The sequence below is a fragment of the Aptenodytes patagonicus genome, chromosome 7, assembly GCF_965638725.1.
Source record: "Aptenodytes patagonicus chromosome 7, bAptPat1.pri.cur, whole genome shotgun sequence".
NCBI classification, from domain to species: Eukaryota; Metazoa; Chordata; class Aves; order Sphenisciformes; family Spheniscidae; genus Aptenodytes; species Aptenodytes patagonicus.
The window spans coordinates 61,257,815-61,284,024 of NC_134955.1; the positions used below are offsets into that span (position 1 = coordinate 61,257,815).

The following is a 26,210-nucleotide window of genomic DNA, read 5'->3' on the forward strand; positions in this document are numbered from 1 at the left end:
GGCAGTACTGGGATGAAAAGCAACTTGCCTGGGCAGGAGCTTCTGCTGTGGCTGTCAGGCACTTGGTGCTGAATGAAACGGTCACCAGCTGGGTCAAAATACAGAGGAAATCATCAGCTGCTGCAAGCGGTGGCTGACACCGGCAGGTTGGGAATATCCAAGTCCCACTATCCCCTGGTCCTGCAACAAGTGCATCTCCGTGGAGAGCTGTGACCCAGGGACAGGTCCCCAAAACTTGCCCCACAGCGCACAGAGTCAGCCCCATGATGTGAACCCAAGGGAGACACCCCACCCCACCCCCCCAAGCCTTCGTCTGGCCCTCACGAGGCTGGACAACACCCCATGGCCGGGGGCCTGGTGTGGACATGGTGCAGCATGGTCAGCCTGTGCATTGCTTGATGGTGAGGCGCTGGTGCCGCGATGTTACCATGGTGCCTGCGAGAGCAGCCGCAGCATCTGCCGGCTGGGTCTTGCTGCGGAGGGCGGGGTATTTGTATCCTTCTGGGTGTTTTACTTGCTGCCTGTGAGAGCCTTTTTGTGCTCTTTTCCTCTTTCAGATCAGTTCATTGCAAGTGACTGAAGTGCCTCTAGCTTACAAGCCTTTAAATACGCATGATTTATTTTTCGCCGGCCGAGGCTGATGCAGTGCTGTATGCTGGAGGCCATTGCACCAGGCAGCCCATCACCCCAGCCCTGCCCCGTGCAAGGAGAGGGCTCAGGGCCATCCCCCAGGGAGCCCCTTGCTGCTCGCCCTGGAGTGAAACGCTTCCCTCCCTCTGTTGTTTTTGGGCCCCTCACTCCAGCATCGTGAGGGGTCTCGGTGGCTGCATCCCCGTGACGTGTGCTGAAGGAGAGAGGCAGGCGCATCCCATGGCTGCATGCTGGGGAAGGGAAAAGACAACCCAGCGCCAACAGGGACCATCGCACAAGATGGTGGCAGGATGGTATTTGAGGACATCAGCTCTCCATCCCGCCTGGGCACATGGGGATTTCAGCATGAGCCGCGGGCAGGCGTGTGCCCATGAGGTGGGACAGCCTCCAGGGACACGCAGCTGACTGCACAGCCAGCACGGAGGGTGGCAGGTTGCCCTGCAGCACTGATCATCGCCCGGTAACACCTCTGTATTGTGGTGTATGGATTTGCTGCTGGCGAGGCTTCATTTTTAAAATGCATTAGCAGCTCGAGGTCACTTACAATAGAGGCTTTAATTAAAGTAGAGATCAATTTTTGTCAGCGCGCTAGCAGAGCACATTCTGTACTTTTCCTTCAGGAGCCACATTCGCTCGCTCGTACAGAAAGCGTCACAGGGAGGGGGGAGCTCTGCAGAAAAAACTGAGCCAGTTTGTGATGCTGGGGGCCAACAGCTGCTGGAAAACCAGCTGTATCCATAATCATTACCCTGCGCACTGGCATACGCAGACAGCCCACGGTGCAGGCAGGGCAACGCACTGGGTTTCGGTACGTAGGGGTCTCTCCTGGGATCCTACCTAAACAAGAAATTTAATTCGCAGACATCTTTGGTAAGCAGTGCATTAGATGGGCAGTTTATGTCAACGAGGCTGTGCGCGGCATGGCTGGGCACCTGATGGCTTTGTTTTGCTCTTGGTCCTGAGAGTCAAGGGTCCCCTGCTGTGACAGACTAATGCAAGATGCATTAGTGTTAATGGCAAGATCTCAGGAGTCATTGCTTCCCGGGGTCTTAAAAGAAAAAGCAACCTGCACACTATTAATGGCCACCAACTCATATTATTGTGCCTTCCCTCCACGCGTTACAGCCGCTCACAGAAGTTGGGCAAAGCTGGATTCAGGCTGTGCAGCAGGCAGCAGTGCTCAAAATACCACCGAGCCTGCAAACAGACTTGGCCCAATGAATTTTTTTTAAATTTTTTTTTTTAGCAGGAGGTAGCAGCAGCAGCGAAAGGGAGGGGATTTGGCAGGGGCTGGCCAAGGCTCTGCGGGGTGGCAGCAGACCTGTGGCCATCTCCTCCATCAGCACACAGAGCTCCGCACTGCTCTTCCTCATGGGACCACAGAGCAGGGACTGCGTAAGAAACTGGAAAGCAAGCAATGCTGTAAAAAATCTGAGGGTTTTATCTATGAGAAAACAAGCAATAAAGCTGCATAAACCTGTGTAGTCAGGTGACAAAAAAGTGCTGCATCTTACTGGGGAGCAGGGAAAATACTTGCTGCAAGGACGGGGAGCTGGCTGATTCCTGAGTTCATGTTCCTCCTCTGGCTGGAGAGCAGCACTGCAGCTCTCGCTTGCTGAGCACGTCCTGCTGTCTTCTGCTCCTGTCCTCAGCTAACCCCGCCGGCAACGCCAGTCTGGGCATCATTCGCCACTGGGACATGCTCTGCCAACGTTTAGCTTTCCCTGGCATCCCGCAACAGGCGTGCAGCTGATGTCCGGTCTCATCATCACCCCACGTCCCCAGAAACACTTTTAGGAGGACTTTGCATGGGAGCACCGAGATCGTGCTGGCTCTTTCCAACCACTGTGCTTTCCCTCCTGCCTCCCTGATGTGGTGGCGCCCCTTCACATGAACCAGTGCCCCTCTGACCCCATGCTGCTGCACTGCCCTGCCAGCGGTGAGCCCAAGGTCTTGGGGCTGCAGCTCGCAACCTGTAGGAAAGTGGCTGCTCTGTGCTGGGTGAGAGTGGCAGCAGCTGCAGCTCTTGCCCCACGAGCTGTGAGGACGCCAAGGCTGTGAGGAGGGATGTAAGGGGAAATTGAGAGGGGAGCCACATTTACAGGGGTGCAAGCAGACAGGAGAAGGCGGTCCAGACCTGCTGCCACCGCAATGGAAGGCAAAGGCTGGGCAGGTGAACGCTACTTTCTGGTATGTCCTCCTCACTCCTGCCTGCCAGAGCTGCTTGGTACAGAGCGGGCAGAGTGCAAACCAGAACATGAGATGCTCCGGTAGCCCGGCATGCAAGAATACCATCTCTCTTTTTTTCCTTTTCCTTTTAAAATAGTCTAAACTCAGCAGCAAGACAAGGTTTGTGGTCATGATGTGACACCTTCCTTTGACTGTTACTTCACTTAACTACACCTAAGGGTGCAGTTCAGTTCCCACAGTCATCTCTTCCCTCAAATGCTTCCCTGCTTCTCAGTGCGTTAGACTACCACTGCCAGCCCTTAAGATTTTTATGCATCTGCTTTCTCCCAGGGATGCCTAATCTGGCGTTGTGCAGAACAAGGAGGGTGCCTGGACCTTCAGCATTTCCACGGTGAAGTCCCTTCCCTGTGATTTAGCTGCGTTAAGCACTTACTCTGCAAACATAAAGCGAGTTTATGCACCCCTCCCCCCCCAGGCAGATTGCACCCATTTAGGAAGGTGTTTGTTCTCAGCACATCTGTGCTACAGACAGAGGTGTTGGCAGATGGGTTTAGTTCTTGGGTAGCAAGTGACACCAGGATGCATTCCAAAATACACAGCCTTTCAGGGCGAAGATCTGTGCTAGAGTGACCAACGTGTTCTGGTGAGTGCTATGCCCATCGCCTTGGCTTTGGGACCTGATGTAATGCCCCTGTGAAAATGGAACGGGCAGAGGAGCAGGCAGACCAAATTATCCTCGTTCCTTGCATAACTCAATTCCTCACTTGCAATACTAGACTGGTAGCCTCCAGGGAGAAGAAAGTGCACCATCAGAGGAACATTTCACATAGAGTCTTGAATTTCTGCATTTCTAAAAGTTCTCCTGAGCACTGAGGAGGACTCTTTAGGTAACCAGCATCAGAAGCCTTAAGGGAACAGGAGATTTGAAGGGCTGTGGTGGAGGACTTGGGGAGGAATTCTGCTTGGCCAGACTTGGGGGGGGGGGGGGGGGGGGAGAAAAGAATAATGTATTCATAGTGAGCAATTAATTTATTTTTCTAGAAACGTTCTCCTGCTTAAATTATAACCAAGCCCTGGCACTGCTGAGTGCTATGATTTAATACCCCCATAATTAAAGACTTTGTTGTCATCTGAAGCCCTCACTGCGCAGAGAAAAATCAGCTCAAGAGCAGTAGAAATGCTTTTTAAAAGTCAAAGGCTGATTAGCATGAACACTTGTGAGAAGGCTTCCGGCACACAGCCCTCATACCTCCTGTCAGCTATCACCCCTATCCCCAGGGCAGAGTGCGGGTGCACTTCCCCGAGCCGACCCGCCCCAGCCGGCTGGCCTTGCCCAGGTAGGTTTGGTCAAGCAAGGAACAGCAGGGTCCAAAACATTAATCTGGGCCTTCCCCATTAAGATAACCTGGAGTAAGATGGGCAAGACAAGTCAAGAAGCAACCCAGGAGCACTTGGGCACGTCGTAAGCGATGAGGGATGCTTCCCCAGGACACACCAGGGAAGACGCTGGCGCTGTTCTAGCTACAGTGAGCTCTGCAGTGCTCAAATACCGGGGCATGAGGGGAGCTTTAAAAAACCCGCTATACTAGGGGCTGCACCATTCACACACCAGTCCTTGAAACGTTCCTAAGTGTTTCTTTGGGACTACTGCTTTGACAAGTCAAAAGTCTTTACTGTTTTATCACACTTAAGATGTCTGAATAGATCCTGCAGCCTCCTTACTATGCTTCAGCCATAAGGAAATGGTCATATAAATCATTTAAAAATGAATTAATAGGGCCAGTGACTCGATGAAATGACAACTCTAACACAAACCAAGGGCACAGAATTTCAACACTGTATTCCACCAAAAGGACTTCCATCGCTCCTGAACATGCATTTACATGCAGAAACACATACCTTTCGCGTAGCATTCAGGTACGGAGCTTCCAAGTATCTTTCAGTTTATGTAAAACGTCCATGTGAACAAAATGAATTTACCATGAAACTAAAGCAAATGACATGTGAAAACAGTCTACCACTGACAAGACAGACAACTATAAACTTTAAAACCTCCCTCTTCTGCTTTATTGACAGGTAAATTGTTCAAAAATGTTCTCACAATTCAATAATTACAAAGACTTAGACTTACATTAAAAAAGTAAAAACCAGAAAACCCCCAAAGCAGTAGTGTCCAGCTCTAACTGAGCCCCTTTATCAAGAATCTGAGAAAAAGAGCAAGTACTGTCGAACACTTAACGTAACAGGATTAAATGTTGACTAGAACACTCAATTTAAACTAAAGATAAGTGCACGTCCTATACAGTGTTTCAGAAAAGAACATTAGCCATTGGTATATCATCAGCCCATTTAAACCAAATTTTAAATAAGTGACATCCAACTGTCATAAAATTGGCACAGAAGGCACACTAGTGTGACAATGACAAACTGGATATGCCAGCCACTGAATTAATTACAAGCTTTTAATGAAACATGGTCACAAATCTTTGATTACTAAATGTATAATACATGGAAGCATGAGATTAAATATACACGCAAAACATCACCACTGCACGTGGGCCATAGCAAAATATACAGGAGTGTGTTGTGCATTTTTCTACATGATCAATACTTGATTAATAATCATGGGGTCTTCATGCAGGTGAGGATACAATTAATGAGAAAAGCAGCACCCCCAGTTACACATCCTTCACGTTCCACTTTGGTAACCAATAAAATAGACTGATGTTTTAGTGCGATATAGTCCCTTAGATCAAGCAGACTTCGAGGGCAATGCGTCCACGAGAAGGCTTGCTAGCTAAACAATGTAGTGTGTCCTTCCACCAAAAAACCCAGGAGAAACAACTTCTCAGAAGGAGATAAGCAGGAACTAGGAGTAAAATTTTTTTCACAGCAGTAATTACCAGTATTTTAAAAGTCCTGACTAATGACTGATTGGTGAGGACTAAAAAGCAGGGTATGGGTAAAAGATAACTGGCAGTAGTCCTATATACAAGACTAAAAAGTTGGTAGAAAGATAGAAAGACAGTTATGCAGCTGTATATGTAACGGCTAAATGAATTAAAAGGCCACAAAACTATAACCAACTTTTATTTGACTTCCTGGTGATTCTATTGATGTTGTAAATGACCTACAGCTTCCTAGCATTCTCCTTAAGATTTAGGAAACAAACAGTTATGGGAAAAAGGGAAAAGTGTATTCATTTGAGGATGCAACTAGACCCGCTCGCATTTCCTATTTAAAGGTCCAAATTGTGTCTAAAAGGATTTCCTGCTAATGAGACATTACATCATTCTATAGAAAAATAATATTCCTGATATTGTAGCAACATTATCAGTATCTCTCTCTATTTCTTTTTCAGCATAAGAATAAGACTATTTACTGGTGGCCTTAAATGCTCCTATGCAATAAAACTGTGTCACAGCTGTGCAGAAAGGAATCAACCGTAACTGAGCAGTGAACAATTCTGCATAAAAAGCTCGATTGCTATTTAGTAAAGAATTTTCTTCATTTCAATAGTTTGTATCTACAATCTGGATATATAATCATTCTTGTACAACACTAGAGATTCAGTGTCAGTCTTGGCACTAGCATCTGAGACAGCTTTGCCCTGCTCTTGAATACTCCATGGCGTAGTGGATGATCGAAGCCAGAATGGTGAGAGCGGTGGTGTTATGCGTCGCAGGTTGACTGGTCCAGTCCATCTAGCGTAAGCTGATTCCTATGAGGAGAGTTGGGACTTGGGGGACCACTTGGATTTGAGCTGTTGGATGGAGTAGAGTGTTTGGTGGAGTCTGAATCAGGCTGTTAACAAGAAACATTAAAAAAAAAATTACACTTACTTAAAATCAATTCTTTACACTCAGAAGCTTTCAAAGGCACTCAAAAATTAGGGTGAGCCACACCTACGAAGCAGTGTGTATTAGATTCATTTCATAGCTAAAAATTCATGCAAATACTTCCATTATTGTCAATAGGCTGTAGTGCAGTCCTGAAGGTGACCTTCTGACATAACAGGAATTATAGCAAAGTACGTGGAAATTGCTAAATCCCAGGCTCCTCTCCTTTAGCCGTAGCAAAGCTTTCCTGACGGAACGCATCTATCTGCCCACTGCTGTTCTGGATTTACCAGCCTGTGTTTTTTAAGCAATTTTTATAGTCCAGGAGTAGATTTATCTGCCCATATAAAGACGTAAAGAATTACGGTCAAATCATCTTCAGTTTGGTGAGAAGGAAGGAAACAAGCATATGAACTATTTACAAAACAGCAACAGCAACAAGCATGTGAAGTGCCTGACAAGAGAGTGAAGGTTGCCAAGTATCAGGCTGGAGATCTGGAAACAGAATATACTTACTGGAGACACCCTACATCAATATCTAATAAAGAGAGTCTATCCACAGTTATTTCCCCAGCATTAGATTGGTTGTTGGGTATTTGCATTTACAGACTGGTCTCACTTCAACAGGATGGCTGGCAAGTTTCCCACTATTTTGGTGAGTTACAACTCTGAGCACTGCACACATTCACAGCTAATGAAATGCTGCACAGGAAAAGCTGGTACCATTGCAGCAAGTTATTTTCAAGAAAGGGAATATAAATATAGCAAACAGATTGAAAGGTAGCATCCTTCAAGAATGCCGTTCACAAGGTTTTGCACAGCTCAAACAATAATAAGATCACCTATAACAAGATTATCCTAACATGATCCAGTTCATGCTGTGATAAAGCCAAAAGCTGTGGGAAAAATAGTGTAACGCCAAAAGGTGGTATTAGAGACGCCTTTTTCAAGTTTCAAACTACTACTTTTGCAATTTAAGAAGTCGTAAGAAATTGTGAGATTTACCAAAAAAGAAAACATTGTAAAAACCTTAGAATCTACCCCTACTTGTGCCTACAAGCAGCAATTATCATTAGAGCATGGAACGTAATGGAATTTGGGAAGGACGCTGCAGAATAACTAAGTCAACAGACATAGTCTGTCATCAGCTCCTTTGAAAATCAAGACAGTTTCAAAAATACCTGTGTTTAGAGATCCCATTTTCACATGCTTTTAATGGCTTACTCAAGGTGACAAAGGAAGTCAGAGCATGGCTGTGATCAGAACTCTGGACAAATGCTTTGACTTAGGGGGTACTAAGGCATCCTGCAAAGGTCTGGCTTCAGGAAAACACCCTTCAAAATCCAGAACATTACATGGACCTGTAGTTGGGTACCAAAAAGCACTAAAAAGATGCAAAGATCTTGATCTAGGAGTTTGCCTCCCAGCGATAATTCCTAACACTTCCCTTGCACAGGCAGTACTTGAGCAAAGCTTGGAAGAAGCTACACCCGTAACAAATCAAGGAAACAAAAATCATACGTCTTCTCTCCTTAGATTCAGGGACACCAGGACATTTTCAGTTTGGTGACTACTGGCACATACTTTGACTCTCGCTAAAAGCAGTTTTACGTATTTTAAAATATGATTCCTTCTCAAGTTACATGACAAAAAGTCTTCCTTAAGGCAGCACAGAAAATTACTTGTTGTATACTAGTTGTATTACTTTGCTATTCTATGCTAATAGCCCAGAGAACATTTTTAGGAGCTTTGAGGACATTTCATCAGTTAGTCAAATTTCCCTTGTCTACAAAGCTTAATCCAAGACATAATACTTCTTAAAATATCACCATAAAAAGATCTTTTCACAGCTTTGCTTTTGTGCTGGCTTATCGAATTTACAATCATGTATTACAGGCTGGAGAAAACATTTGTGGAAGGAAAACATCTCCATAAAGAACATGGTCTTTATGAAGAAGACCTCAGAAATTTAATTTATTGGAAAAAGGAAACAATCTACAGCAACAGGATATTTGTCAGTCTCCATTTAATAAAAGCTACTTTACCTCTTTGTCAAACTCCTGGTCAGGATCGGACATACTTCGGGAAGGCATGGCTCCTCCCACATCACTGCCACCTGTAGAGAAAGAAGCAAAAAAGGCAGGTTTACACCTCTTGTTGAAGCCAAATTACAGCTCAGAACTGACAAGCTTGCTTCCAGCCTTACTTGACGAGGGCCATGAAATATAGGTTTTGTTTCTCTGCTGCTGCTGCTGCCGTGAGAGGTTAGCTGTAGATGGACATGGTTTTTCATCCTGTGCAGCAGGTAGGACACTCTACAGTTGAAATGAAACACCTTGTTAGCCAGCAACAAAAGCTATCCAACTAGGAATTGTTACTCATGAAAACTTTACTGTGCTTTTGAAGCTATTACAACCCAGTGTTGGTAGAAAAACTCTGAACTTACTTGACCACATCCACATATTTTCAGTAACAGACACAAACCCTGAGAAAGACAGAGAAAGAACTAAGCCCCATAGCAGCCACTGGAACCTGTCAGCCAGCAAACCCTCTATGAAGGGGCAGGGACTGCACCAACAGCTCTGCTTTCCTTCCTCCTCCTGCTGAAAGGACAAATGCATTACCCTCATCTGGGCTAGCTGAGAAGGACAGAAGAAAGCCTGACTAGCAGCTATAAAATGGAGGGTACAAAACATGGAAGTGTACCTTCGTGCCTTCCTCTTGCGGATTTGACACTAAAATAGCTCACAAAATGCTGTACTTGTTGAATGCAAAATAAAAAAATAATGCTATAGAGCACTGCAACTTACATGCATTTTAGTTACCTCCACAGCATGAGTTTTTTCCCCCCTTGTTACTGCTCAAGAATTGGCGAAGTGCCACAAGCACACCATTCCAGTTCCTAACAGTTTGTAGCTACTCCTACCCTTGCTAGGGAAGCAGAGGAGGGACAGGAAGAGGAAGAAAGCAGAGGGGAGCCTTGCAGTGAGGAATGGTCACTCTGGAGAAAGATTTCAGCAGAGATAGGGCTCATGTGATAGACGTGCTTAAAGCCTGTTGGAGGTGGTATCAGAGCAGAATGTTGAGAGGATGAGGGGGAAGGAAATTCATTCTGTTATTTTAAGAAGACAAACAAAAAAAAAGGAAGAAGGAGAGACTGATTATTTACAAAACTACTAACAAGATCCTGGCAGTGATACCTATTTCCTTCAGTGTCTCATTCGTAACTCAGCTAACAGTATTTCCTCGCACAGGATTTAGAAGCATTGCACATAAGGAAGGTTCACCTTTCTCAAAATGATTAGAAGAAGAATTTGGTACAGAGATAATACTTGAACCCTATACAGCTCATCTTCACAGTTTTTCTGAGCAAGAACAAATGCACATATTATCTCCCTCCCTTTTAAATGTATTTTACCAGTGGGAGGTCCATGAGAACCTGCATGCCGTCTCCCGGTCCCATATGAGCCACGTGGTTGAAATTCGTTGGGTTAGAAATCATCTTTGACCTTAGCTCAGGGTCTCTAAGCATTTCCCTAAAAGAACAGAGTGATTTTTGCTATCAGCATTTCCAGTCTCTGCATATCATCGTGTATATTAAATACATACCATGATTAAATTCTTACCGCCTTTGTTGTAATCGCTCTTCCTCGGGAACCTTAAATACAAATCTTCTTTTGCTCCTAGTTCGAAGCATTTGCTTCTTGCTGTTGTCAGATGTTTCTGGTACACTGAGGACAGCTCCTGCTGTAATCATAGAATAGTTTGGGTTGGAAGGGACCTCTAAAGGTCATCTAGTCCAACCCCCCCTGCCGTGGGCAGGGACAGCTTCAACTACATCAGGTTGCTCAGAGCCCTGTCCAACCTGACCTGGAATGTTTCCAGGGATGGGGCATCCACCACCTCTCTGGGCAACCTGTGCCAGTGTCTCACCACCCTCAGCATCAAAAATTCCTTCCTTATATCTAGTCTAAATCTACCCCCCTTTAGTTTAAAGCCATTCCCCCTTGTCCTGTCGCAACGAGCCCTGCTAAAAAGTTTGCTGCCACCTTTTTTATAAGCCCCCTTTAAGTACTGATAGGCTGCAAGAAGGTGTCCCCAAAGCCTTCTCTTCTCTAGGCTGAACAACCCCAACTCTCTCAGCCTTTCTTCACAGGAGAGGTGTTCCATCCCCCTGATCATTTTTGTGGCCTTCTTCTGGACCCGCTCCAACAGCTCCATGTCTGTCTTATGTTGAGGGCTCCAGAGCTGGACGCAGTACTCCAGGTGGGGTCTCACCAGAGCAGAGTAGATGGGCAGAATCACCTCCCTCCACCTGCTGGCCACGCTGCTTTGGATGCAGCCCAGGATACAGTTGGCCTTCTGGGCTGTGAGTGCACATTGCTGGCTCCTGTCCAGCTTTTCATCCACCAGTACCCGCAAGTCCTTCTCGGCAGGGCTGCTCTCATTCCCTTCATTCCCCAGCCTGGATTGATACTGGGGGTTGCCCCGACCCAGGGGCAGGACCTTGCACTTGGCCTTGTTAAACCAGTATCACAATGCAATTTCACATACATAGGTACGTGTTGACCCAGACGCATCCAATACAAGTTTCATCTCATGCAAAGGTAACATTGCTTAAAATTACCCAGTTAGCTTCCTATCATTTTCCCATTTCTCCCCTTGCTCAGTACTCACCTGCAAACTTGTTCTTGAAATATATTAGTCTTGGTGGCTCGCAGTTAAGGAGATTCAGCGTGCCGTCCATGTTTAATGGTCTGATCTGTTTTGAGGAAGGAGGCAGAGAATTAACTCAAGCCTAGCATACACCGCGAAGAAACATCTCATTTGGAATTAACCCAATTAAGTTCTATATTCAAAGAAAATTACTTACCCTTCGCAGGCCAATAGTCTGGACCCATTCCATAGTGTTAACATCAAACACATCAACACCATACTCGCTATATACTGTTACGTACAACGAATTGCAACCTGCATAGATTAAAAACAAACAGAAAACCCTAATGTGGTTTCAGTAGTCCAGAACTGACATATATTTCAATAGTTACAAGTTTTCCACTATGTGCAAGATACATTTTAAAACACATTTTCCCAGCCCCACTTTCAAACAGATATTTTTGTGATAATAGATTTGCTAACGACAATTGCCAGCATCATAGAAAGATTTAAATTTGACCCTTTCAGTATTTTTAAACTTCAAATTATGATCTCATGAAATTGCAAAATGGCATCTGAAGTTTTCAGATGCATACAAATTTGCTACTTGGTAGGAACTGAGCAAATAGCTTTTCTACAGATGCAGATTACTTCATTTCGGAAGCAACAAACTAACTATACATCTGCTGTGTGCAGGGGAAAAGAGAGGGCCACCATCTGTGAGGTGGGTCATGAAGTCACAATGTGGATCTGTTCTCAATTTCCTTCCTCTTTTGCTAACAATTATCTAGCTTTAGATATTCATGTATGGGTTGCTTTCATCAGGTTAACAGAAAAATGTCACAATGCTTAAAGCCCACAACCCATTTTCTCTTTTCAACTTTTTTTTTTTAAAAAAAAAGCATAAAAGGCATCAGCAGACAAGTTTATTTTAGGTCAAATGAAAAGCAGAGATCCCTAGAGCTTCATATCAACATGCTTCTGCTCATGTAAAGACTGTGTCCTGATGTAAAGAGCAGTTACTAGAAATTTATGGGATTTAATAGAGAAAAGAGCTGCTTCAATAAACAAAAGGAAAATAACGCAGTAGGACACTAAACAACATCACAGAATCTTCTTAGAAGAACTGAAGTAATGGTTGTGGTGCTATTTTTTAAAACTTGTCCACAGAAAGCCTTGGACAGCTATCATAAATATGTATCCCAGAAGTGATTTATGGTCAAGTATTTATTATATGGGGTCATGGTTGACTTGGATGTCAAGGGAGACCACCCGAGCATCAGACCGAAAAACCTGCTTCTGCCTGGCCAGCTGGTTGCCAAGGCCAGCACTTACCACTCAGAGCTGATGAGTTTGATCAGATCTCAAATGGTTCCCAGAGAGACACGTCAGTGTCCGCACTGGGCTTGCCCACGCTACAGCTTCGAGACCTGCTGGCTCGAAGTCTTTGCACTGCGCCATACTCAAGCGAAGCAGCCCCACAACGCCTACACTGACTCAGCACAGAACCAGCGCATTAAGCTGGTTTAACCGCAACCTAGACAGGCCACCTGAGATAACAGAGCTGACTGTGTTAGCGCAGACCTCGGCCTCTCCTAGCGTGAGGGGACTGAATGCCCTAGAGACAAATTCTCCATTGTATCCTAAAACCTCTCTACAACATGGTCCTTTACCACAGCAGAAACTGCAACAGCAGGAGAACTATTTCCACTTTGATGATCTCCTGATGGGACAGTTAAAAAAAGCCACCATCACCGGTGACAGACACCGGGACTGAAGAGGGAGGACAAGGCTAATGGAAAGGGAAGTAATCCAGTTTCCTGTGGCAGCGGACAAAGTTGCTCTTTCTGCAAAAACAGCCCTAGGCCAACGCCACTCAGGATTGCACATACAAGAATGCTATAAAATAGTTTACAGTAAGAACAGCTTCTAATAATAACAGACAAAACAATTAACTAGCTTGTCTAATTTGCTGAAATGCAAAAAACTGTAAAGCTGATAAAGGAAAAGGAAACATTTTAAAGTAAATTTGCAACTACATTGTTTCCTTGGGCCTTTGCTTCAGACTTCTGTATGCAACTAGGTCAGAGTAAAGCAAGCAAACAATTTCAGTTCAAGACAATTAAAATTAAACAAACTGCTATTAGGGCCTAGCCTGATCAAACCAATGAGCACCTAACTGCTCGGTGTACTATTTAAACAAAAAGCTATTTCTTGCTTTCAATCATTCAAAACACTTTAATTGCTATTTGAGGTCCAAATAGAAATCCTGGTTTTATCATGAACTGCCTTTGACTACCGAATACTGAAAAATGCTCTGCATGTGCTTCCGTCCTAACTAGCTAATAAACCAATGTGCCCGAAAAGAGCAGAGCGGTTGAAAAATTACCCTCCACCTGCCTATATTATTTTTGGAAATTCTCCCCCTTAAAATATAACCAAAAGGAGAAATATTGCAACCAGTTCTGCCAAAAGCAATATTTTTACTTCTTTCTTTGTTATCTTTATGAACACTTAAGAGTCGTAGTTACATTTTATCTTCACCTTTCTATTGTACTTTGAGTACAGGACACAGAAGACATCCTACAGACAACTAGACATTTACACTCTCTAGGGGAGCAAAAACCTTTACAAGAATTTCACAGACCGGTAGTCTGGCACTGTCCTGCATCCAGGACTAGTCTCCGCTCCGTAAAAGTTAATTTACATTCCATTTTTTTTTCTTCTGTGTCCTGTAACAAGACAGGGCTTCTTTTCTTGCAGTGTCCAGGATCTCAGCCCAGGAGATCGCGAAGTCCAAAACTACCATCAGGAAGAACCGTGTATCCTGTTAACTCATATTGAAAGACAAACCAAAGCGAAATAGAATACAATGCTCATTATTTTTAGACAAGTAAAGCAGCAACAGGGATATGGCAACAGAAAAACATATACATACTACAGGCAACAGGAGTTGCAGGCCACATTAGTTCCTGCATGCGTGACCTTCGACCTTGCGAATCGACGTATACTCCCATATGGCTGAAGCAAAGCAGGTATTCCTCATTACTGAGCTCCACAGCACAAAGGGCATCAAAAGACTGCTGTGAGAGGAAGATAAGCGAGGGGTCATTAGGATTTACCAGGTTTATAGATTGTCCATCTCCCTGGATGGTCAACAGAGAGAACCCAGACTGGTAGCCAACACAGAGCTTGTCCTTGAACACTGTCATCCACTGTACAGTTCCTGGAGCCTGGATTTCACTGAATTTTTTGTGGAAAGGTTTAGTTCTGTGAACTTCATAGCAAAAAACCTGTCGTTTGACAGCCACAAACAAACAAGTCGAAGAACTCTTCTTTAGTGTTCCAGTTGTAATCAGTTGGCAGCCTTTAGTTTCTGCAAGCTTAATGTCAAAGTTTCCTTCCGAGCCATCCAGAGAAGCCCAGGGGTAAAGGTGAACGTGATGGTTCCGACCGCAGATGAGGATGATAATTTTCTCTTTGGGAGCAAGCTCTATCTGGTACACCTTCTTGCAGTCAGCAGCTCGGACTATCACTGCAAAGGAAACAAGAGCTGCCGTAAGTTAAACAAGAAAACCATTGGGCCTGGAAACATTGCAGTGTTACATACTGATGTCTGAAAATGAATCTAAACACAGACATAGATCAGGTAAGAAAGAGCACTTACTACACACATTCAATGCTCCATTATTAGTTCTCAGAACAAACAATGAAACAAAGCATTCCTGTAACTCTCTCTATGGATATGAAGTCTCGATTCAGCAACACTTTGCAGGGAAACACTACTTAACCTCTGGGATAAATGGAGAAAAAATGTTATGTAATAATATCTGTACTACACTGCAAGATCATATATCTTCTGAAACTGGTCCCGCCTTCAGGAAAAACATCAGCATCTTCAGCAAGTTATGGAGGAAGACCGAATTAGCAGAACACAAAGAGAAATATAACGTATTTAATGCTGATAATTGAGGATACAAAACACTGTACTGTTGGCAAATGTCTCAGCCAAATACAAAAGCAGTACAGTAAGTGGATGTTAAACACCTATAGGGAAAGGCAAAAAAATGCTGTGCGAGCTGAGGAAAGGGTAAGTAAGAATAGGATTAAGCTGTAGGAAGAGAGGTTTAAGACAGGCACCAGGAAAAGCCTTCTCAGAGTAAAGACCAGTTAGGTAACCTATGGAAGCTGGGGAGTCTTCACTGTTTGAAGGGTTTTTTTAAAATGGGGTTAGAGGCAGCTAATAGGGTTAGGTGGGTATGTTGGCACTTTCAAGAAAGCAGTGAGTATTCATGAGGTACAAAAAGAAAAGACTAAACAATTCCAAACTAGGAAACATAATACATAATATGCATAAGCCAATTATATTGAAATATAATTTTCATTTTTCTGTTAACCGAATGTTTTAAAAATATTTGTGAATTGTAATAAAAAAAGAAATATTAACCGGAAATTATATGCATTTTTTCAGTAACAGTTGACTAACCTAGCCAAGTTACCAAATTCTGTAAAGTTGTAACAAGACTTTGGCTGTTTAGAATCAAAGCCAAGTGTTTTGTGGCATCCCCTCAATTGCACAAATAGATGATATGTCTGAAGAAATGTTCTATGAAATAACCAGCTTTTGGAACTTTGCCACACAAGTGTTTTTTTCCCTAGCTCCAACTCCAGCTTACAGTTTAGTTTATTTGTCAAGAACTAAGTGATATTCTGACCAAAGACCTTTGATGTAAGCAGCTGGCTATTAATTAACACTGAAAATTACAACTGCTGTAAAATGAAAAAGACATTACGATTTATAAAAGTGCTATTAACACCCAGGAACTGGTCATAGAAAACTCATACAAAACATCTTTTAACTTAAAACCAAAATTGATAATTCATTTTCACATTTACATATGACACAGTGATGCAGATAATCGTTCCTCTATGAAATGACCTTTCAAATTAAATGTGCAATTTTCTTTTATGCAAGAAGCTGTACTGGAATCTCTGGAATTACTTACATCTAAAGTTATGTTCATATCTAAGTACTTACAGAATCGTGACCACTGGAAGTTTACTCAAAGAACGGCATTTATTACTGCTAAAAAGAATTTCAAGTATCTGCTATCTCTGTGTATAAAGCAGTTTCTCCTGAAATTGGGCAATGGCTTATTCTAGGCAGGAGGAAGCAGTAACATTCTGCTTTTTGTCTCAGAACTACATCCCTGACTTTGTACTTCATTTTATTTTGAAAGTCAAGTAAGTCTTTAAAAACCTGTATTCACTGCTGTATTTTACATTGAAATGCAGGTTTTAGCATGACCACAATCCAAATTTCAAATAGTCACAAACTAAACTGCATTGAAAAAGGAAATTCAAATTCTTCCATTAAGTCAAAATTTAAAGAAGTATCTTCTTTGAAATTTGAACGACAATGACTAAAATTAGTCAAAGGGGTATTTCAGGAGTGTCCCAGGGATTTTTTCCAAAGTTCAAAAAAGGACCCAGGCACCTTTTAATTTTACAAACCTGTATCGCTGACCTCAACATCCTCAACTCCCAGACAGCTAAAGACACCAGAAGAACCTAAGCTCAGAGGTTATAAATATAGGTGAAGAAAGCATTAGGTATTTTGTTAGAAACAATCCTACCAGAGAGCCAAGGCTGTTGGCTCTTATACCACAGTAAGTATGGATTTAGAGTATTTTTTAAATTTAGAGTGCCTCAGGAGTTATAAGGAAGGATGGATTTCATGAGGTATGTTTGGTGCTTTTAAAGTCAGAGAGAAAGAAATAACTAATATTTCCTACGGTAACTTGGAAAAGGATAAATAGTAGTAGATCATTGTATTTTAAATCTGTGTTACTTCTTAGAAATATATTACTTAACTACAGAACAGATATGGGGCCCTGGAACTTGAGGGCCAGGCAAATAAGGATGTAGATGAAGGTCCATCCAGGGAGTTGCCTAGGGTGAGGCAGTCAGCCTCAGACATTACAACTGCCTCTGCTAAGAAAAAAAGGAGGGCAATTGTCATAGGCGATTCCCTTCTGAGGGGAACAGAGGGCCCAATATGCCGACCGGACCCGTCCCACAGGGAAATCTGCTGCCTCCCTGGGGCATGGGTCAGAGACATTACTAGGAAACTCCCTGGTCTGATACGGTCTTCCAACTACCACCCGCTGTTGGTTATACAGGCTGGCAGTGATGAGGCTGCAGAGAGAAGTCCTGCAGTGATCAAAAGGGACTTCAGGGCACTGGGGCAATTGGTTGAAGGATCGGGAGCACAGGTAGTGTTTTCCTCAATCCCTACAGTGGCAGGGAAGAATACTGAAAGGAACAGGAAAACACACCTGATCAACACGTGGCTCAGGGGCTGGTGCCATCAGCAGAATTTTGGCTTTTTTGATCACGGGGAGGTTTACACGGCACCGGGCCTGCTGGCAACAGATGGAGTCCAGCTGTCTCACAGGGGGAAAAGGATTCTCGCTCATGAATTGGCAGGGCTAATCTAAGGCTTTAAACTAAGTTCGAAGGGGGAAGGGGATAAAACCAGGCTCACTAGAGATGAGCCTAGGGGTGGCATGCCAATGCTGGGGACAAAATCGATAGCCCCGCTCAAGTGCATCTACACCAATGCACGCAGCACGGGCGGCAAACAGGAGGAGCTGGAAGCCATTGTGCAGTGGGATAGGTATGACTTAGTCACCATCACAGAAACATGGTGGGGTGACTCTCATGATTGGAGTGCTGCAATGGATGGCTATAGACTCTTCAGAAGGGACAGGCGAGGAAGGAGAGGCGGTGGGGTGGCCCTGGATGTTAGGGAGTGTTTCGATTGTATAGAGCTCAACGATTGTGATGATGGTACGGTTGAGTGTTTATGAGTAAGGATGAGGGGGAAGGCCAACGAGGCAGATATCCTGCTGGGAGTCTGTTATAGTCCACCCAACCAGGATGAAGGGGCGGATGAAGTGTTCTACAAGCGGCTGGCAGAAGTCTCACAATCGCTAGCCCTTGTTCTCGTGGGGGACTTCAACTTCCCGGACGTCTGCTGGAAATACAACACGGCAGAGAGGAAGCAGTCTAGGAGGTTCCTGGAGTGTGTGGAAGACAACTTCCTGACACAGCTGGTAAGGGAGCCTACCAGGGGAGGTGCCTCGCTCGACCTGCTGCTTACAAACAGAGAAGGACTGGTGGGAGATGTGGTGGTCGGAGGCTGTCTTGGCCCTCTTGCTGGGACTCAAGAAAAAAAAAAAAGGAGAGTTTACCACTTGTGGAAGAAGGGGCAGGCGACTCAAGAAGAGTACAGGGATCTCGTTAGGTCGTGCAGAGAGGAAATGAGAAAGGCAAAAGCCCAGCTAGAATGCAATCTGGCCGCTGCTGTTAGAGACAACAAAAAATGTTTTTACAAATACATTAATGACAAAAAGAGAGCCAAGGAGAATCTCCATCCTTTATTGGATGTGGGGTGGAACACTGTCACCAAAGATGAGGAAAAGGCTGAGGTATTTAATGCCTTCTTTGCCTCAGTCTTTAACAGGCAGACCAGTTATCCTCAGGGTACTCAGCTCCCTGAGCTGGAAGACAGGGACAGCGAGCAGGATAAACCCCCATAATCCAAGAGGAAGCAGTCAACGACCTGCTACGCCACCTGGACACTCACAAGTCTATGGGGCTGGATGGGATCCACCCGAGAGTGCTAAGAGAACTGGCGGAGGAGCTCGCCAAGCCACTCTCCATCATTTATCAGCAGTCCTGGTTAACGGGGCAGGTCCCGGACGACTGGAGGCTTGCCAATGTGATGCCCATCTACAAGAAGGGCCGGAAGGAGGATCCGGGGAACTACAGGCCTGTCAGCCTGACCTCGGTGCCGGGGAAGATTATGGAGCGGTTCATCTTGAGGGCGCTCACAAGGCATGAGCGGGACAACCAGGGGATCAGACCCAGCCAGCATGGATTCATGAGAGGCAGGTCCTGCTTGACCAACCTGATCTCCTTCTATGACCAGGTGACCCGCCTAGTGGATGAGGGAAAGGCTGTGGATGTGGTCTACCTGGACTTCAGTAAGGCCTCTGACACCGTCTCCCACAGCATTCTCCTAGAGAAGCTGGCGGCTCACGGCTTAGACAGGTGTACTCTGCGCTGGGTCAAAAACTGGCTGGATGGCCGGGCCCAGAGAGTTGTGGTGAATGGAGTTCAATCCAGTTGGCGGCCGGTCACGAGCTGTGTTCCCCAGGGCTCAGTTTTGGGGCCGGTCTTGTTCAATATCTTTATCAATGATCTGGGCGAGGGGATCGAGTGCACCCTCAGTAAGTTTGCAGACGACACCAAGTTGGGCGGGAGTGTTGATCTGCTCGAGGGTAGGAAGGCTCTGCAGAGGGACCTGGACAGGCTGGATCGATGGGCCCAGGCCAACTGTATGAGATTCAACAAGGCCAAGTGCCGGGTCCTGCATTTCAGCCACAACAACCCCATGCAGCGCTACAGACTTGGGGAAGAGTGGCTGGAAAGCTGCCTGGCGGAATAGGACCTGGGGGTGTTGGTCGACAGCCAACATGAGCCGGCAGTGTGCCCAGGCGGCCAAGAAGGCCAATGGCATCCTGGCCTGTATCAGAAATAGTGTGGCCAGCAGGAGGAAGGAAGTGATCGTGCCCCTGTACTCGGCACTGGTGAGGCCGCACCTCGAATACTGTGTTCGGTTTTGGGCCCCTCACTACAAGAAGGACGTCGAGGTGTCAGAGCGTGTCCAGAGAAGGGCAACGAGGCTGGTGAAGGGTCTGGAGAACAAGTCTTATGAGGAGCGGCTGAGGGAACTGGGGTTGTTTAGCCTGGAGAACAGGAGGCTGAGGGGAGACCTCATCGCTCTCTACAACTACCTGAAAGGAGGCTGTAGCGAGGTGGGTGTTGGTCTTTTCTCCGAAGTAACAAGCGATAGGACGAGAGGAAATGGCCTCAAGTTGCGCCAGGGGAGGTTTAGATTGGACATGAGGAAAAATTTCTTTACTGAAAGAGTGGTTAAACATTGGAAGAGGCTGCCCAGGGAAGTGGTTGAGTCAACATCCCTGGAAGTATTTAAAAGACGTGTAGATGAGATGCTTAGGGACATGGTTTAGTGGGCATGGTGGTGTTGGGTTGACGGTTGGACTCGATGATCTTAGAGGTCTTTTCCAACCTTAATGATTCTATGATTCTATAAATTCAGTTTAACTCAAATAGTTTTTTTCATTTTTTTGTTCACTTGTTTGTTCAAAATAAGAGTATCTTATTTTGGAAGCAGACTGCAAAATTAACCAGACTTGTTCTTTGCTTTTCCATGTTTAAAATTGCATTTTGTATGGATTGACCCCAAACGATCCCCATGCTCACGTGCTAGCAATCCTTTTGGCCTCCATGCTTTCCCCACCATACCAAGGCATGTCTCCCATTGTCATTTGTGTTTGCGCTCAGTATATCAGGTTAAAGGGAAAAATGTCTCCCTTACTCCCTAGCTATGATGCCTAATAATTCAACGATAGAGGGGTATGCCTGTGCTGCCCAGTGACTGCACAGCATACACTTTGCTGTGGTACCTGGAGCACACTCTGCGAATTTCTCGAATGGACATGTTAAGTCTTCAGAAAGAACACGCTAAACTGATCCCACTTTTCCCAAAGCAGAGGGCAGAATGCATTAAGAACAGGAAGGAAAAAGCAGGTTCAGGAGGAAGCATGGGGTCAGGGAAATAAAGAGATAATGAAAAGGGGCAAGCAAGGCATTTGCTTTGGCCATCATTGGTCTTAAACAATGTGAGTGGTTGTCAAATTTCTGGAAGAAACAGACAACGATACATGGTGGTTTTAGTGTAAAGTCTACAAACTCTTGTGTTTCTTGCACTGACTGTCTAACTTCTCATTCATGGCAGTTTAAGTCCTCTGATGGTGCAGGTTGGAACAAGTCTGTTTCCATGTCAAGTTCTTCTCACTCAATTCAAGTTCTATTTAGTAAGTGCTTGATAATTCCCTGTGTATCAACTGCTGCTGCGTGTGCTGTGCGTGCTCTGTGTGGTGAAGCATTTTGCTACCTGCTGTGGGAACACAGTTAAGGTGAGAATGTGTCAGAATATGCCCAGTAACCCATCCCTTTAATTTCAGCCAGTCAACTGAATGTAATGATAATGACCAAATTAGTGCTTATATCTCACATTCATTTTTCCTTCTCATCAGTTAACTGGGTGCTTAATACTTACTATACATGAAGAGCCGTTGCGTAACCTATATTGTAACAGCACTAAAAGTTATGGAGCTCATTATTCTGTATGTAATTACTGCATGCATTATGGCCTAACTTACCGTCACGGGTCACCTCTATCACATACAGTCCTTCTTCTGAACCAATTGCTATTCTATCTCGATCTAAACCAGGAAGGAAAAAAAAGGCTATTAATTCAGCTATACTTAATCCCATCTAAAAGCTCCAACAACTCACTCTCACTTACAAAAGTTAAACCAAACATACCTACAATAGCAGCAGCTAAACTTGCTTTAATAAGAGGCAGTGTACTGTCATAGGCTTCTTGTGGAATATGCACAACCTGGTTTTTCAGTCTGTTTTTGTGCAGGATAGACTGCAACCCTTCTAGGATTCCAACCCACTTTCTCTTCTCATTCTCATTTTCCGTCAGGATCAGTAGAGAACAAGACTTTGAAGGCAAACCTAAGAGAGAAGCTGTCACCTTTTAACAGACAGAGGAAACGAAATTAGTAAGAGTAATAAAAGTCCTTTTTGTCAGTATTATATACTTCACAGAACTGTGAAAGTAAAGTACACTTTTTCGTAACAATGCGATGATGTACCTGCGTGGTATACAACACAGCACACAGCTAATATGGCCACAGTGCTTTGAAAAAATGCACAAGCCTCAGTGGTTTTGTTTAAAAACACTCAGTCTTGCTTAATCATTCGGAATCCTAAAATATGGGCAAGGAACACTACATTCCTTTCCTACAATAATCAATATATGCCAGCAAAAGGCTCCTTCCTGCTCTGAACTGGAATTTCAGTAGCATGCCATAATTTGTCCCGATCCCTCCCCCCACCATCTTTTAATAACTTACTGAAAATGACACAGGCTTTCTGAGTCAAATGCATATAAACCCAATGGCATTGCTATGATCAGTTCTAGATTTTGAATTTGCTACTTAATTTTAAAAGTATTTGTCCGGGGGAAAAGCACATCATATCTGCATTAAAAGCTCTGGAGGAAAACAATCTTTTGAGACTAAAGTACTGCATTCTTCTACTTCCCCAAGTTAAAAGAAAATCACAATGACTTCACTTAATTTTCAGGGAAATCATCCTATAGATCTCAAAGGAGAATGTATTCTGAATAGAAAAATGATCCAGGAATTTTCTGTTGGCCAAAGTATGCACTTACTAATTCTTAATATTAATTCTGTATCCTGTCTGAAGAGATCGTAGGAATTGTGAGATCATGGGAACTATGCTTTCAGTCACAGACAAACAGGCCATCAGCCAGTATCAGCCCTCACAAGAGACTTTTAGAATAACAACAGTTAAACAGAAAAAAGCAGCAAAAGGTGCAAAAGTGCAAAACTGAAGGCTATAACTATTCATATACAGAATAACACATCTTCAGCTTATATGCCTTGATAAGAAAATCACCATGAAGATGGATGATGTGGTTATGCAACATACACTTCCTGAAAGAGTGAATTAAGCAAGAATATTCATCTTAAAGAAAAAAAAACCAAAACACACAACTGAAAGTAAACTTGGGACAACAGGATGCCAAAGACAGAACTCCAGAAGTAAGATGAAAGTGAAGAGCAGTAGGAAAATAACTGAATAGTTTGCAATTGCTCATAGCTCATATTACTCTGTGTCAAGCTTTGTTCATGTCCTAAACTGTAACTAAGCATTAATATTTTAAAGATGGATGGAGGCATAATGGATAATATTTCTAAACTTGAAAACAAAACAAAACCAGACCAGCTATGGTTTTCTCTTTGAAGTACCACCATGTATTCAGTCTTTTGAAGGTGGCATCTTACATGCATTCAAATGCAGAAAAAAACGGGAGAAGTTGGTCATAATTTGCTTAGCATTATTCATCATACAAAAACCCGGTATTTGCTATGAAACTCAAGGCTTCTTAACTCAAACTGCTAAGCTGTGGAAGGACTCCACTACAGACACTCTTACACTATTATTAAAAACATATCGATGGCAGCACTGAGACTGCAGTGTCTGGATGCCAGGGCGGCCTAACATCCAGCTTTAAAAACTGGTTACCAAGGAGAGATGTTTGAGTTTGAGACATGTGCTTCCTCTTCTTGATTTCATGGGGTGTCAGAGGTGCGAATATTTTAGTGTTTGGCAGCATTCTGGTGTTGCTTTCTGTTGGCGGAAGATCCAAAAGAAATGAAAATCTGTCTTTGGTGGGCCACCAATATCATCACATGTTATGTGAAATAATACATACGAAAAAAGGACCACATTTTTACAGATAATGAAAAGTAACAGCTTTAACTGCTGTGTAGAAGCCACTCTATGTCATTATGTCAGCAAGATGCAGATCTAGAATTAAATGAAATTGAGAAAATAGACTCTCTTGCATCAGATATCACTAGTTTCCAGTTTTAGGAATTCCTTCTTTTGAAGGAGGACATAAAACTGAGAAAAGAGGTGGACTTTGGCAGCATCTTCTCTGGTCCCTGTCAACAGGGTATCTAAATAGATATACTCACACACCAGGCTTCTAGTTAATTCATCAGATCTCTCCAGTAGGGGATAATCTGATCAGACTGTGGAGACATTTTGTCATGTCTATCCACACAAGTATTCTTACATGGGGATATTTGACAGAAGGTTTTTTTCTTAGATACCCTTTCAGTTAAAAACTGCAGGCAGAAATTAGAGCAGCAAGTCAAGCAGGCTAAACTATGGATGCCTTGTTCTTAAATGAATTGACCACCATTCTGCATAGCTCAATTTCTCTCCTCAGAAGCCCTTTCCCATAGTATTCCACATTTGCTAATTTGAGAAGAGAGCAGGCAGATGGGATTAAAAAAAAAAAATTATAAACAAGTAAGAGGAAAATTAAGGTAAAAGTAGTAGTAAACAAAAGGATGAAAATCCACTGCAGAAAATATTTCTACAAAAAAGCAGAAAAGCAAAGCCACAGAAGCATTCAAGTAGCCAAGACATTCCTAAGTAAAACCCTAAAGGACCAAATGATTGGCATCGCATGTGACTGTCAGCTCTTTGGCTTCCATGTTCCACTGATATGATTTTAAATGACCGAGGATCAGAGATGCTGAAAACAGTGAGTTTCTGTACTCAAATGCAAGGAATTATATATTGGCTACTAAGGTACTCTTCTCTATATTTTAAAATTCCAGATTAAATATAATTCACGTAACAACAGGAACTGCTTTCCTAGGTTTTAAAAACTAAATACAGCATTCAGATAGAACATACATCAAAGAGGACATTATAACTAAGCTAATTATTTTCTCTTATTTTAAATTTTTTCTACTAGACTTAAATATGAAATTAAGGAAACTGAAATTTCAATTTTTTTTTTTTTTTTTTATACAAGACAATATATGGCAACTAGAATCAGTGAGCACAACCCAGCTTCAGCCTACTCTGTTACAGCATCAGTTCCTAAAGCAAGCGTCCTCCAAAGCTAAGAAAGAAAAACCAGGATCTAGTAATACCAATGGAAGAGGAGACAAAAATATACTGAATTACAATCAAGAAAATAACAAAAAGCCAGACTTTATATACAAGGAAGCAGCAAAAGGAGGAGAACTTTGTTCTTTACAATTCAGTTATAAGTGGAGTATCATATTGTTTTTCTACACATTTCAGCACCTCTTGTAAATTCTTATACTTTGCAAAACTTAAAAAACATTAAATATGGATAACGTACTTCACTATCAAAACAAAACACTGGTATTTAACTTTATTTTCTTTAAGAGTAAATTGGTAGCCATACCCTGAATATACAAGGGATGTCTTTACGAGTCGCATGTATTACATCCGATGCTAGAACAGAGCTCACACAAAAATCTTCATCTCTAGTAAGAAAGAGAGCAAGAGAGTCACATACATGCACACACTAACATTATTCAGCAAAATCTAACTGATACCACAACTGTTTCAATAGGCTGCAATCTCCTAACACCACACAGAGGTCACAACTGCCATCACTGCTTTGTTATGCTCTAACCATCCTTGACCCAAACAACTCACAAGCTTTAGTTATGTTTCTACAGCATTCAGTATGTGTAACTCAGTCCACCTGAAGCTAAGTGGGGTGGCTTTGTGTAGTTTTGATTTACTGACCACACCTATTCTACAATTAGCAGCATGAATATTGCTCTTCCAGCCCAGCAGACACATTAGAAATGAATAATTCATACCTCAATGTGTAGCAAGAGAGGGGCCTTTGGAGAAAAAGAAAAATCACATAAAAAGCTCTTGGCAACATAATTATAGTTTGTGGGATTCAAATAAGGGTTTTCAAAACAGCTAGATTTTATTCTCTATTACAGTAAAATAAACAGACTTCAGAACAACTTTTGCATTTCAGAGTGCTCCACTCCAGAGGGATTGTCTACACAAGCCTTTTTAAACTGAATTTGACAAAGTTGATCACCATAATTGCCAATTTTAGTGTAAAGATGACACTAATGCCTGAAACTTGCCCATGCTAGAATTCATAGCTGTGGTGGTTAACGTCTATTAAAACATCTAAGAATCCTCAGAAGGCAGACTCAAAGAGGCAGTTACAATAAGCAGATAAAGCATGGGACAGTTGGTACAGTATCTGGCTGAGTTGCTTCAAGCAATGTACTGATGTGAATGCTGTTATCTGCA

General features: G+C 43.3%; 1 protein-coding gene across 3 annotated transcripts in view; it reads right to left on the reverse strand.

Annotated features, from left to right (window-relative positions):
- Window positions 1-4,659: 4,659 nt before the first annotated feature.
- Window positions 4,660-26,210, reverse strand: part of CDC42BPB (CDC42 binding protein kinase beta) — a 102,648-nt gene continuing 81,097 nt past the window's right edge. For 2 of the 3 annotated variants that reach the window (XM_076345496.1, XM_076345495.1), the window contains 11 exons: window positions 25,327-25,408; window positions 21,819-22,035; window positions 21,653-21,715; window positions 14,275-14,871; window positions 11,554-11,651; window positions 11,358-11,442; window positions 10,307-10,427; window positions 10,099-10,216; window positions 8,887-8,995; window positions 8,726-8,796; window positions 4,660-6,645 (listed from right to left, as the gene is read on the reverse strand). In XM_076345496.1, the coding sequence (XP_076201611.1) occupies window positions 6,514-6,645; window positions 8,726-8,796; window positions 8,887-8,995; window positions 10,099-10,216; window positions 10,307-10,427; window positions 11,358-11,442; window positions 11,554-11,651; window positions 14,275-14,871; window positions 21,653-21,715; window positions 21,819-22,035; window positions 25,327-25,408 (1,693 nt within the window). In that variant the 3' untranslated portion in view covers window positions 4,660-6,513. Of the gene's footprint in view, window positions 6,646-8,725; window positions 8,797-8,886; window positions 8,996-9,126; window positions 9,166-10,098; window positions 10,217-10,306; window positions 10,428-11,357; window positions 11,443-11,553; window positions 11,652-14,274; window positions 14,872-21,652; window positions 21,716-21,818; window positions 22,036-25,326; window positions 25,409-26,210 lie in introns of all 3 variants that reach the window. The other variant, XM_076345497.1, reaches the window with a different exon arrangement.